Raw genomic sequence first — 13,945 nt, 5'->3', positions numbered from 1 at the left:
CCATCTGCTTCAGGAAAGCAGTCAAATCCCAAAGCCAGGAAAGCGAGGCCGCCCGACTCAGGAACAGCAGGAACAGCAGGAGGGGGCTGCAGCAGCAGAAGCGTAACCCGGGCAGAGACGGCGGAGCTCGGGCCAGCAATTGCCTGGGCAGAGAGAGCCGCGCGTCGGCCAGGAACCAAAGTGGGCGGGGCCAGGGATGCAGGCGCTGCCCCTCCCGCGTGCAGATTCAGAAAGTCGGGCCGCGCCAGTCGCTGGGATGGGGATTGAGGCAGGCGAAGGGCCGGGCTGGAGAGTCAGAGCGAGGAACCGTGTCAAAGACAGGCCATGGTCAGCAACAGGGGCAGCAACAGTCACGTAGGATATGATGGCGCCACCATGTAGGAGGGGCCAGCACGCATGAATGGAGCCAGGAAGCCAGGTGGCAGTGGAACAGCGTGCTGGCCGCGGATGACGCCGACACCTGGGTGTCCAGATGCGAAGCCACTGAAATCGGCATCTGGACAAACCTCGAGAAGGTGACAGTTGTCGTAGTGGCTGTCGCTGCCATGTGGGTCGTGACTGGAGGGGGCCAGGGCCAATCCTCCAGAACCGAGCCAGGTAGGCCCAGGTGCAGCCAGGAAGAGTTGGGATTCATCGCCTGGCTATCCAGTCCGGGACCTGAAGCAAAAGTCGGGTTAGAAATAGAAGCCCCACCTGCTCCGGAAGGAAAAACTCCCATCCGAACGGGAAGAGACTTCCGAGAGGATGTCATGTTCAACTCTCCCCCCCTTCCACAAACGATGAAACGTAAGAGGAAGGGGAGGGGAGTCCTCACCGAGGGAGAGGGAGCAAGAAGGGGAAGTTCGCCGGGAGGAGAAAGCGAACCCAATACATTCGCCACCAACGGAGTCGTCGGGGCGTATTTCCCTCGGACGACTCCTTGGTAGGCTTACGACGGTAACGATCCTCCCCCGAACTTGCCCCATTGCTCGGAGGACCACAAACAACACTCACTACAAGTAGAGTCGCGTGAACACACACGCCCCTGCAAGATGTGCAGAGTGTGTGTGGGTCCACGTCGACCCTAGATCTGAATGAATTACACTTTTTTCCCCCTACCCCAGGACACACACTGCTGGGGATAGGAGGGCTTAGTTGGTTTTCCATTTTAAAGAAAAAAAAAAAAAGATCCCACCAAAATAGAAGAAAAAATGCTGTCAGGCAGAGAGCGCGAAGAACAACGTCCGAGCGCTATGACGGCCGAAAGCAAATTGGAATGTTTACATCCGGGCAGGCGGTACTCCCGCCTCCCGGACAGTAGTTAACTGCCTAACCGCCTTGTTTGAAGTTCAACGGCCGTTTCCAGCCTACGCCTGAAAGTAATCTCCTAATGTAAAGGACCGAGGGTTTGTATATTGTGTCGGAACAATCAGGGTTTTTGGTGGGGCAGAATACAGAAATGGAGTGGACATGTTTGCGTTAAGGAGGCGCCCTCTGGAGGGGAAAAACGAGAGGGAGCCGTTCGCCAACAGGAGGGAGTTGAATGCAGATCACCTTTTTTAGTACTGGCGCAGGGAGGGGGTTACCCATACATTAACAAGTTATTGCACTTGCCGGACGGGATATGAACCGTTCTAAACAGATGTACTTGTGCTCTGTCTTGTGAAGACCGCATATAGAAATAACAATTTTTAAAAGTAAATTGTATTTTTCCCAACTATACAAACCCGAGGTCCTTTACATTAGGATTACTTTCAGGCATAGGCTGGAAACGGCCACTGAACTTCAAACAAGGGGGTTAGGCAGTTAACTACTGTCGGGGAGGTGGGAGTACCGCCTGCCCGGATGTAAACATTCCAATTTGCCTTTCGGCCCAGATATCAGATTGAGGGGTGGCATGAGGTGGGCATAGAGTGTAAAGGACCTCGGGTTTGTATAGTTAGGAAAAATACAATTTACTTTTAAAAATTGTTATTTGTTCCGACACAATATACAAACCCTCGATCCTTTACATTAGGAGACTTACTGATTGGAGGGAGGAATCTGATTAAGTCTCTATGAACTGACTGGAGTTCACCACCTTGTCTTCCCTTCCTGGTCGTGAGAGCGAGGAAGGGAAAAAACTGCCTCTGACAAAAGATCGGGTTGTAAGAAACGCAGGATCAGTTGTCAGACTTCTGGGTCCCTTTGCATGAAAGAGGAAGACATCAGTTCATGCAAAGTGGGCTAGGAAGAATTTGACGTTGGATGACATAAAGGCAAATACAAGCATTGGGTTTGTCTTACAGTCATGGTCTCCGACCAGCCAGTGAAGAACAAGAGGAATTTGTTTCTGGTGATAGAAATTCATTTCCTTCCACAATGCTGAGGTCCCGGAGGTAAGCAATTGGTTCTTAGCCACGTAAAAATAAATCTAACCTTCAGAACCCTAGGAAAGCTGAATCAGCTCAGTGGTCTGGTAAAACTAAGGTATACTTAACTTTTTTTTCCTTCCTCCCTTGCAAGAGGAAGGAGTGGGGTTGCTTCTATCAACCTGAACAGAAGAAAGAACGGGAGCTCCGTTATGTCCACCTGCTTGTAACAGATCCAGCCTGTAATGGCACGTTTGCTCCCTGCCCGTGGGAAGAGAGCCAGGATGGGGAGAAGGAAGAGAGGCCAGTCACTCCACATTCATTCTCCCAATCACAACCGTACAACTTAGGCGAGATGCAACCTGTCCTGTTAGAGGAGCTGGATAAGCTACACAACTTGTTGAGCAGCCACCACAGGACCCAAGGAAAAAGTGTCCAAGGACTTGTGTGCAACATCCCGGAGGTAGAAGGAGGTGAAGGTAGTCTGCTGGGACCACACTCCAGCCTTCAGCACCTGTGATACCGACATATTCTTCCAGAATGCGAGGGACAGACCAATGCTGCGGACTTCATGAGCTCTCGGACGAAGCATACCGGTGTCGTCTTCTCCTGCAGCAGAGTATGCTCTCCTTATCGTCTCACGAAGCCAGAAAGAGATGGTGTTCTTGGACACTTCTTTCTTGGTCGAGCCAGTACTAACGAAGAGTCGTCGACACTCAGGCCGGAGGTGTCGAGTCCTCTTCAGATAGCGCTGCAGCACTCTAACAGGACACAAAAGCATCTCGTCTGGTTCATTACCTACAAAGTCCTCTAGGGAGGGGATCGTGAAGGACTCGAACTGTGCGTCAGGGGACCGAAGGATTCTGAGTCTTCGCTTTATGAAATCCGGGATGAAATCGAGCGTAACTGATCCCCATCCCCTTGAGTGTTTAACATCAAAGGAAAGTCCGTGAAGTTCGCCAACTCTCTTCGCCGATGCCAGGTCTAGCAGGAAGACGCTCTTGAGGGTCAGGTCCCTGTCTGACGACTCTCGTAAAGGCTCGTACGGTGCACGAGTCAGGCTCCTCAGGACGAGAGTCACATCCCACGCAGGGGGCCTGAGATCCCTGGGTGGGCAAGACCTTTCGAAGCTTCTCATCAGTAGAGATATCTCGAAAGAGGAGGAGATGTCTACTCCTTTCAGCCGTAAGACTAGGCCGAGTGCGGTGCGGTAGCCTTTCACGGCTGAAACGGAGAGAAGCTTCTCTCGGTGAAGGAAGACGAAGAAGTCCGCAACCTGCTGAACAGAGGCTCCGATCGGAGAGATACCCCTTCGACGACACCAACCACAGAAGACGGACCACTTTCCCTGGTATACCGCTGCGGAGGATCGTCTGAGGTATCCTGCCATCTCTGTTGCTGCGCGACTCAAAAAGCCTCTTGCTCGCAAGAGATGGTGGATAACCTCCAGCCGTGAAGACAAAGGGAATGCACTGCCAGGTGGAACCGCTCTACGTGAAGTTGACGAAGCAGGTTGGGCCATGGGGGAATCTCTCTCGGCGCCTCGGAGAGAAGAGCTAGCAGGTCCGGGTACCAAACGGCCTGGGGCCATTTGGGTACCACCAGAATCATTCTGAGATTCGGGGTGATCATCACTCGGCTGATCACTCAGGCGAATCAGACAGAATGGAGGGAAAACGTGTGATTGTCGAGGTTGTTCCACGGATGCTGGAACGTGTCCTCCAGCAGCGGCCCATGGGTCCGGCACGACAGAACAGAAGACCTGGAGCTTTCTGTTGTGCCGGGTGGTGAACAGATCGATGGCTGGACGCCCCCACAGATCGAACAGCCTTTCTGCTATCTTCCTGGTGGAGGACCATTCAGTCCCTACCACCTGGTTCTGGCGGCTGAGCTTGTCTGCCACGACATTCCTCTTGCCTGGAATGTACCTGGCTGACAGCTCTACCGAGTGGGTCGTGGCCCACTCGTGCACCTGCATCGTCAACTGATGAAGCTGGCGGGACACCAGGCCCCCTGCTTGTTGACGTATGCCACTACCGTGTTATTGTCGCTCATCAGTACCATGGTGTCCCATCACTCAATCCCGGAACTCTTGGAGGGCCAGAAAGGCCCCCTTGAGTTCTAGGATGTTGATGTGAAGACGCTTGTTGTCTCGGTGCCACACTCCCGAAGTCAGCAACTCCTCCAGGTGTGCGCCCAATCCCTCGGTCGATGCGTCCGAGAACAGAAGCATGTCCGGAGGGGGAGTATGCAGGGATACTCCTATCAAGAGGTTCCTGTCATCTGTCCACCAGCGAAGGTCCTTCCTCAAACTCCTCGGAAAGAGGGATGAGGAAGGACTGGGACCAATACTCCTTTAGTCTCCACTGAAGAGACCGCAGGTGAAGATGCCCATGAGGTACTAGCTTCCCCAAAAACGACAGGTGACCGATGACGACTTGCCATTGCCAGGCTGGCTGCTCCTATCGTGACAGGAACAGTTGTGCTGCCTGCCTGAACTTGCTGATACGAGAGTCCGAGGGAAAGACTTTCGCTGCCACCGTGTCTATCAGCATGCCCAGGTACTTTATCCTCTGCTTGGGGATGAGATCTGACTTCTCCAGATTTACCACAATCCCTAGATCCCGGCAAAACTCGAGGAGCCGATCCCTGTTCTGTAGCAACTGCGAGTGGGAGCCCGCCAGGACTAGCCACTCGTCGAGATACCTCAGTAGACATATCCCGTGCGAGTGGGCCCAAGCTGACATGAGAGAAGACTCTCGTGAACACCTGGGGAGCGGTCGAGCCCAAACAAAGTGCCCTGAATTGGAAGACCGTCTCCCCCGGACAAAGCGGAGGTACTTGCGAGAGGACGGATGAATGGGTATTTGAAAATACGCATCCTTCAAGTCCACCGTAAGTAAGAAGTCGTTTTCCCTGATGGAGTCCAGCACGGATTGCGCTGTTCCCATCGTGAACCGAGTCTGGCGAACGAAACGGTTCAGGGGAGAGAGGTCTATGACCGGTCTCCATCCCCCCCTGAGGCTTTCTCCACGAGAAAGACACGGCTGTAAAAGCCTGGGGACTGGTCCGACAAGACTTCTACAGCACCCTTGCTCAGCATGGCTTGCACTTCTTGCTGTAGTGCGGTGTCCTTCAATGATCCTGGAACGCAGGTTTGGAGATGGACCGGAGAGTAGGTGAGGGGAGGCCGAGACTCGAAGGGTAGTAGATATCCCTCCCGAAGGACATCCACTATCCAGGTCTCGGCTCCGTGTCGCTGCCATGTTGCCCAATGGCTCGACAGGCACCCCCCCACCTTCGGCAGCTTTTGGGGGGGAATGCCTCCCCTAGTGTTTCCCCTTCTTCTTCTTCCCTTTGCCCCCTTTACTGTCTTGGAAAGTGGGCTGAAAAGGGAGGGAGGGACACCCCCCTTCTTGAGGAAGAAGAAGGCTGGTGTTTCCTCGGGACCCCTTCGAAGACTGGGACTTCCTAGGGGCCGAGGAAGTGCCAGCCTGGCCCGAAGACCTGGCCGCAGTGAGATGAGAAGACCCGGAGGTCTTGGCCACTGCCTGGTGGACAAGCCGGTCGCTGTCATCGGCCCGGCGTTTGTCCACCGCGGCATCCACCAGCTCTCTAGGGAAGAGAGAGGTGGAACCCAGCAACGGTCCATTCCTGAGGGCAATTGCTGATTTGGGACCTACAGACCTGGAGAAGTGAGAGAGAACGGTGTCTCTTCGTTTCAGAACCAGGTTTGCCCACAGGTTTGCAGTCTGGTGGGCGAGGTAGGAAATAGCCCTACCCCCAGACTGGCACAGTCTCCCAAAGGCGGAGTCCTCCCCAGGTACAATAGCGACCGAGGAAGAAGCTACCCTCGATACTGTGAAGGACCACAGATCGAGCCAGGAGACTGCTTGGAAGGCCGCCATGGCAGTGGCTTCCAGGGTTACAGCTTCTTGCTGGGAGAGGGAGATACTCTCACCAGTAAGTTGTTGCAACGTCAGACCCAGATCCAGACGAGTTAGGTCCGGGTCAGCCTGCTTGGTCAGCAACGCCCCTCCAGCTGGAGTATAGAAACGCTTCTGGCGAGGCAGGGGGAGGGGAAGAAGAAGCTTGTCCGAGCGGCTCGAACGAAGTGAGCTGTCTTGCCCAGACACAAGACTGTTCACCTGGTCGAGGACCCCTCGAAGCGTGGACCACGGCAGCCCCACCAGAAGCCTTGGGTTCCTTCTTAGGACCCCAAAAGGATTCGAGGTGCGACAGACGTTCCACAGAAGAAGCTGTGGTCCCTTCTCCGAGGTCATTGTGCTGACGAATCAGCGCGATAACCTCTGCAAAAGTCCTCTGTATTTCAGGAGTGTCCGCATCCTGGGGTAGAGGACCCTCGAGTCCTTCCAGGGTGCGTTCCTCCCGATCTACTCTCCCTGCAGGAGGGAGAACCTCAGCAGACCCCCGTGATCCTTCCTGGACCACGCGGGTGTAAGACCTGGTCGAGCCAAGGACCGAGCCAGGTTTGTATGCCCACGAGGTAGAACTCTGGGGAGAAAACTCGCCGGAGTTCTTCTTGTCCAACACGCGCCCCTGGAAGAAGCCAAAGGAGCGGAGGGGGCAGGCGAGGAGGATTGGGCGCTCCCACTGGCTTTGCTGGCAGAACCAACAGAGGCAGCAGGCCGGGAGTGGTCACCAACCCTCGGTGGTGACGGGCCCCCGGTCGAGGAGACTGCTTTCGCCTAGGAGAAGCACTCTCCCGAGGAGAGCGGAGCGGCTCGCGAGAGCCGAGCCACGTGATCGCCTCCCCTGAGCCAGGCTGGCTGCGTGGACGTGGCCGGGGACTGGGAGGAGTCGAGCAAGCGGCTGGCTGGCGCGAGCTTGCGCTGTCCTCTGAACGTGCCCCAGTCTTCTTCGAGGCCATAGCCTCTTGGGAAGACTGAGCAGGGGACCTCTGCTCCACCTCTCCTAGTGTTCGGCCCCGTGGGGCCGAAGCGCTGTCCTGAGAACCTGACTTGGCACTCACAGGAGTGCCAGCAGGAAGAGCCGGGGCACCTGCATGCCCGGGCTCTTTCTCTCGCCCCACGCCCTGGTCCGTACAGCGAGAAGTTTCTCCTGTATCAGACTGGGGTACCCGGGTCTCCTTGGAGACCCGGGTACTTGGAGCAACTCGCGAACGAGTGTCTGACGCGGACTCATGGCCTTAGAAGCAGGAGGTTTCTTAGGCACAGCAGGGGGTGCAGACCTTGGTCTGCACACCCTTGGCTCCCGGTGCCCCTGACCCAGAGGCCAGGGCAGCGGTTCCCTGATCCGAGGATCGGGAAGAGCCAACGAGAGATCCCACTGCCTTCCCTGTGAAAGGAGGCAGACCCTTAGAAGCCTCGTTGCGAGGCTTCTTAGGGGGTGGGGAGAGGCAGGCTTCTTCTTCTTCGGCGGCGAAGCCCCGAAAGGAGAAGCAGAAGAGGCAGAGACGAAGACGATGACGATGATGAAGATGAAGACGAAGACGAAGCCGAAGATGACGACACCTTCTTAGACCTCTTTTTCTTCTTCTTCTTCACCATCTGCCTCAGGATCACTGTTAGATCCCCAAACCAGGCGGGCGGGAACGAAGACTCAGGAACAGCAGGAGGGGCTGCAGCAGAAGGCACATCCTGGGAAGAGACCGCGGGAGCTCGGGCCAGCACTTACCTGGGTGGAAGCAACTGCGTGTCAGCCAGAAACAAACGTGGGCGGGGCCGGGAATGCAGGCGCCGCCCCTCCCGCGTGGGTAGTCATGCCAGTCCGCACCAGAGTCGATGGAATGGGGAGAGGAACAGTCGAAGGGCCGGGCTGGATCGTGAAGCGAGGAACTGCAGTCGTAGACGAGCCAGGGTCAGCAACGGGGCCAGCAACAGTCATATACGGGAAGGATGACGTCACCATGTAGGTGGGGCCTGCTCGCGTGAACGGGGCCAGGAAGCCAGGAGGCAGTGGTACCACGTGTTGCATGTCAGGGGAAGCCGAGATCTGGGTATCCAGGTGTGAAGCTACCGATACCGGGAGCTGCGCGAACCTGGACATGGCGACGGAAGTTGTAGTGGCTGTCGTTGCCGAGTGAGTGGTCACTGGAGTGGTGGAGAGATGAGGTGCCAGTCCCTCCAGTGATGTGCCAGGTAGGCCCAGGTTGAGGCCGAGTCCGTAGCCTGGCTATCCAGCCTGAGACCTGAAGCAAATGTCAGGTTAGTTCGGGAAGCCTCTACCCACTCTGGAGGAAAAAACTCCCCTCCAGAATGGGAAGAGACCTCCAAGAGGATGTCCTGGTCCAACTCTCCCCCGCGCCCTTCCACAAGCGATGAAATGAAAGAGGAAGGGGAGGGGGAGTCCTCACCCGAGGGAGAGGGAGCAAGCAGGGGAAGCTCGCCGGGAGGGAGAAACGAACCCAACACATTCGCCACCAACGGAGTCGTCGGGGGCGTGTTTCCCTCGGACGACTCCTTGGTAGGCTTACGACGGTAACGTCTCCTCCCCTCGAACTTCCTCCATTGCTCAGGGGACCAAGAGCAACACTCACTACAGGGAGCGTCGCGCGAACACACACGCCCCCTGCAAGATGGGCAGAGAGCGTGTGGGTCCGCGTCGACGCTAGATTGAAAAGAGTTACATTTCTTCCCTCCCACCCCGGGACATACACGCTGGGGATAGGAAGGCTTAGTTAGTTTGTCCATGTTCAAGATAAACAAAAAAAGTAAGGTTTCCCACCAAATTGATGAAAAAATGAGCAGTCCGGCAGAGAGCGACGAAGAACAACGTCCGTGCGCTATGACGGCCGAAAGCAAATTGGAATGTTTACATCCAGGCAGGCGGTACTCCCGCTTCCCGGACAGTAGTTAACTGCCTAACCACCTTGTTTGAAGTTCAACGGCTGGCTGTTTCCAGCCTACGCCTGTAAGTAATCCTAATGTAAAGGACTGAGAGTTTGTATATTGTGTCCGAACAAACCCTTGTTGGATGGACTTCAGGGGTTAATTACAGGTTAATTACATTCGTGCGACAAAAATTGAAGATAAATCCATAATCAGCAACCAAATATCTGTAGAAAAAGTCAAGTTAGAAGGAAGTCGCTGCCGCGGAGTTACTACTTAGATCTACAGAGATACAAAACCACGTCTGCAACGCATGACGGCCAAAAGCAAACTGGAATGTTTACATCCGGGCAGGCGGGTATTCCCGCCTACCTGGCGGTAGTTACTGCCCAACCACCTTGCTCAGGAGTTTAACGGCAGTTTCCAGCCTACGCTGAAAGTAATTCCTCGTGTAAAGGACCGACGGCTTGTATATCGTGTCAGAACAAGTACGGTTCAAGTAGCATACATGGTACATAAGTAAAGTAACATCATTAAAGGCTTGAATAGCCTAGGCCTATTACCAGTTAGCCTAGAGTAGGTTAGGAAGAAGCCTACCTTACAATTTTTATATTTTTCCTTCGGACTGTTGCTGACACTAAACAAGAATATACAGTTTTTTGTCTGCTTAACTTTAGCTTTTGGCAGATTTTACAATTCCTGCTTTCCCCTCCCGGAATAACTGGGTTTAATACTGTTGCCCCATAGCCTAAACCTAACCTAGCCTGTATGCTTTAGGTTGTAAACATGGGTATGACAACGGTAAAAGGAATAAAAAAAATTGGGAAATATATATTGTTCGTGTGTTGGCAAGAAATTAATTATCATAGCAGACTACTACGGTACTTCTCTTACAAGATATGGCGGACGGTCGCTCTACTGTCTGACTGTCTGTGTTTACTTTTCAGCATCTTTTAAGGGAGCGTTTTCATGCCCAACATTACAGCCATAGGTTCAACTCAAGGACTTGCCCTAAAATGACCCGTTTTCTCTATATTACTTTATAACGGATAATGTTAAGTTTATTTGAATGTTTATAATACACATTTTTCTTTAAAATTCATGCTAACCCATTTTCTCTTAATCTTCCCGAAAAACTTTTCCGAGCATCTACATATTTTGCTGGCATAATTTTCTATTCCATGGATTTATCGTGTCGTATCAGACAAGTCATGACATAGAACTAGAAAAAATGAGAGAACAATGAGATATTGGTATGTGCAAAACCAGTTTTCATGGAATACCCAATACATATCAATAAACAACACATATTTTAAAAAGTTATTGAAACAGTAGTACATTAGCAACCCATTCAACATCTTAAAAGACCTAATGTCTTTCAAGAAAAAGTCAACCATCAGAAAAAAACATTTAGCAGAAAGGGCATATATATATATATATATATATATATATATATATATATATATATATATATATATATATTATATATATATATATATATATATATATATATATATATATAGTATAATAGACTGAAACGAATTCCTAAAAAGTTTAGGCTTATAGTGCTGACTCGACTCGACAAACACAGTTGCGGGCATACTACACATGTTCGCGTTAGGTGCAGAGGTAATTAATTTGAAACAGTTTTACTTTGTAGCTTTTCTCTTTCCTACTATTCATACATTATTTAAACCGACACTGAATCCCCTTGTTATTTACAATTTTAAACGTCTTTACTTTATTTAATAGTACGTCGGACTGTTTATCTTAATCCTTGAACATTACATTTTTCTGAAACAAGAACCCAAAAAGTTAAAGATGTTTCTAACCTAATTTTTATCAAATACTGCCAATAAATTTCTGCCTTACCTTTAACCCTCACCCTTTCGTTTTTGTTACCGAGTCAGTGCCATAAAATACTAACGTCTTCGATTATCTCAGGACCCCTTGGCACTGGCAGCCCCTGAATCCTCATCGTGCAGCGTGGAATCTATTCGCTTTCAAATGTAAACAAACGAATGAATCGGAATGATGGCGGGATACGATGGACTGGTTGACAAGTCCTCGGGCAGATTTGGCGAAGTCAGGGAAGGCGGTGTTCTTTCGTCACTGCAACGGGATGTATCTTTCCTGCAGGAGGTCAAGAGGGACCTGATCCAGGCACGGGAGCAATGCTATCACCGGGGGCTCCTCCACACCACCAAATGGTATCCTTCCCAAACCATGGTTAACACAGGGTAGGCTGGGATAATTTGGGGGGAATTAACGTATGCTGATGCAGCGTGGAAGTTCTGCATAACTAAATGAGTCTTCAAGATTATTTTTGAGGGTTCAGAAGTAATTCAGGTTACATAAATAAAGCTATAGCCTGACGGACAGAATTGAGTAAAATCTCATAAGGGCACAAAGCTTAGGGGTATCGTAGCCTTCCCTCGTAGTCGGGTAGTGCTTTTAGTACACCTCACGTGGTGAACTGTAGGCATTACATAGTGTTCTTTGCAGCGTCTCTTCTGCCCCTAGCTGCAACCTCCTTCATTCCTTTTACTGTACCTCTATTCACATTGAATTTCATCCTACTCTCCACTCCTAACAATTACTTCATAGTGCAACTGTGTGGTTTTTCTCCCGTTACACCTTTCAGACCTTCCTGTTGTCAATTTCTTTTCCAGCCCTGAATGGCATAATAGGTCCCAGCGCTTGGCCTCTGGCATAAATTCTGCTTTCTATTCTATTTGTTCCATATTGTACCCTTTGTGTACAGCATTGAGCATTTCACCTTACAGTAACTGAGATACCTAAAGCTTTACCTTAATACCACAGCCATTCTTCTTGTGTTTTAATAATTTACTGTACACACCCTTTTGTCCGTTTATTAATTTGTTATTGTTCCGACACGATATACAGACCATCAGTCCTTTACATTAGGAATTACTTATGGCGAAGCTGGACAAGGCCGTTAAACTCTTGAACAAGGTGGTTAGGCAGTAACTACAGCCAGGTAGGCAGGAATACCTGCCTGCCCGGACATAAACATTCCAGTTTGCTTTCTGCCATCATGTGTTGCAGACGTGTTTTCGGATCTCTTTGCCTGACTGTCGTTAAGCTCTTGATTATCCTGGTGGGATCTTCCTGTACAGTATTTATGTGTATATATTGCATGTGTTTGATATTTATTTTATTGATACAAACCCACAATTTGTGATAACCTTTCATAAGCCATCGTTCCCCTGCATCTGTCTTGGGTTTGACAGCCAGGGTGTATTTAGAGGGGCGTAACTGAGTGGTAATGCTTCTCTTCCAGTAGCCCTTTATTTAGATACTGAAGCGTTCCCATGTACGTTCGGAGATGTTAGTTGGGACGTAATATCTTCGCTTCCCTTCATTGATCGGGATGTAAGAGTTCGCTTCCCTTCTTGGGCTCCCACCCTCCATGTACAAGGGCATGACTACTTCCTTCCTACTTGTATGGAGTGTTGTTTTCACCACTTGTGCTACAGACAGTTGTGGGGGGAGAGGTTGCGGTCGTCATTGGTAAGTTCCGCTCGTGGCCTCCCGTCCTTCTTTATCTCTCCCTGTAAGTGCTTCGGTTTCTCTCCTTTGGTAGAGATCTCTCTCCTTCACCCTCTTTGCTTGCTCATCAGGCAAAGACCATGAGGAGGGGGAGGGCAGTCGGGCGACCTCTTCTTTGGGGCCTCCTCTAGCTCTGTAGAGCAGTTCCCCTCGTAGCGAGAGGAGTCTCAACCTACTAATCATCTTTGCTTTTTCTGTCAGTTGACATTGAGTATTGCAGGGATATTTCAGGGGATATCTTGCATGAAGGAGTCCCGACGTTCTTTCAGTGTTGCTTCGGGATCAACCACAGTACCTGGTTGGAGTGGCATAGTTCCACGTCAAGATTGTTCCGACTCTGTTCCCGCCGATGTGAATCGATCGTTGTCATTGGTGGCCTTCATGTATGCTGTGGCACTGCCTCTGTCATATCTGTGGTCCATCTGCTCCTGCTGTTTCCTGTGTTATGCTTCTATTAACGTGAGGACAGTCTCTGGGTGGCTCTTCCTGGTCTCCTGCTGCAGCCGTCCTGATCGTTCCTGTCACTGCTGGTGACTTCATGTGACGTCCCTGGCTGTTGCAGTAGCTCATGCTTTCCAAGCCGCTTCCGTACCTCCTGCATCGACTGTCCTGCTTCTCCTGGTGGTGGTGTCCTGGGCCACTTCTGTTGTGTTTCTGCCTAGCTGTCCTCGAGGTTACGATGTCCACCATCCTGTAGAAGATGTGGGAGTGAAGGTTAAGGAAGTAGCCCTGTGGAAGTGACGTTCCTGGCCGTTGCAGTAGCTCCTGCCTTCCGAACAGCTTCCATAGTTCCTGCATCAGCTATCCTGATCATGCCTGCTGCTTCTTCTGGTGGTCGTGTCTTGGGCCGCTTTCGTTGTGTTCCTGCCTAGCTGCCCTGGAGGTTACGATGTTTCGTGTCCACCATCCTGTAGATGTCGGAGTGAAGGTGAAGGAAGTCGCCCTGTGGAAGTAGCTGACATCTTCTTCAACTTATCTTCGATTTTGTCTTGTGCTGCCCCTTCCCTTTCTCTCCCGAGGTTTGAGGGGGTCCCAGGAACCGGACAGACCTTCGTCGGCCGAAAGTGAGGAGGCTGCTTCTCTCCCCTTGATGCCCTTGGACGTCTAGGGACTGCCTCCTTCCGAGGAGATAGTGGGTCTCTTATTGGCTCTTCCCAACCTTCTGGTTAGGAAACCGATTCACATAGCCCTTGGTGTGTTCCGACACAATATACAAACCCTCGGTCCTTT

The 13,945-nt window shown here is 51.5% G+C and overlaps 2 protein-coding genes across 6 annotated transcripts in view; one reads left to right on the top strand and one right to left on the bottom strand.

Annotated features, from left to right (window-relative positions):
* The window catches only part of LOC136826317 (putative glutathione-specific gamma-glutamylcyclotransferase 2), a 110,566-nt gene extending 99,415 nt beyond the window's left edge, over positions 1-11,151 (bottom strand). The window contains exon 1 of one of the 5 annotated variants that reach the window (XM_067083562.1): positions 11,015-11,151. The gene's annotated coding sequence lies outside the window, so the exon portion shown is untranslated. Of the gene's footprint in view, positions 1-9,739; positions 10,003-10,027; positions 10,168-11,014 lie in introns of those variants that run through there. The other 4 variants (XM_067083561.1, XM_067083564.1, XM_067083563.1 and 1 more) reach the window with 4 other exon arrangements.
* Positions 11,152-11,173: 22 nt separating this feature from the next.
* The window catches only part of LOC136826383 (cell division cycle protein 23 homolog), a 220,187-nt gene continuing 217,415 nt past the window's right edge, over positions 11,174-13,945 (top strand). The window contains exon 1 of the mRNA XM_067083643.1: positions 11,174-11,352. Within this exon, the coding sequence (XP_066939744.1) occupies positions 11,174-11,352 (179 nt within the window). The remainder of the gene's footprint in view (positions 11,353-13,945) is intronic.

This window comes from Macrobrachium rosenbergii, chromosome 40 (assembly GCF_040412425.1).
Source record: "Macrobrachium rosenbergii isolate ZJJX-2024 chromosome 40, ASM4041242v1, whole genome shotgun sequence".
Taxonomy (NCBI): Eukaryota; Metazoa; Arthropoda; class Malacostraca; order Decapoda; family Palaemonidae; genus Macrobrachium; species Macrobrachium rosenbergii.
This window is presented reverse-complemented; position numbering and strand designations above follow the sequence as displayed.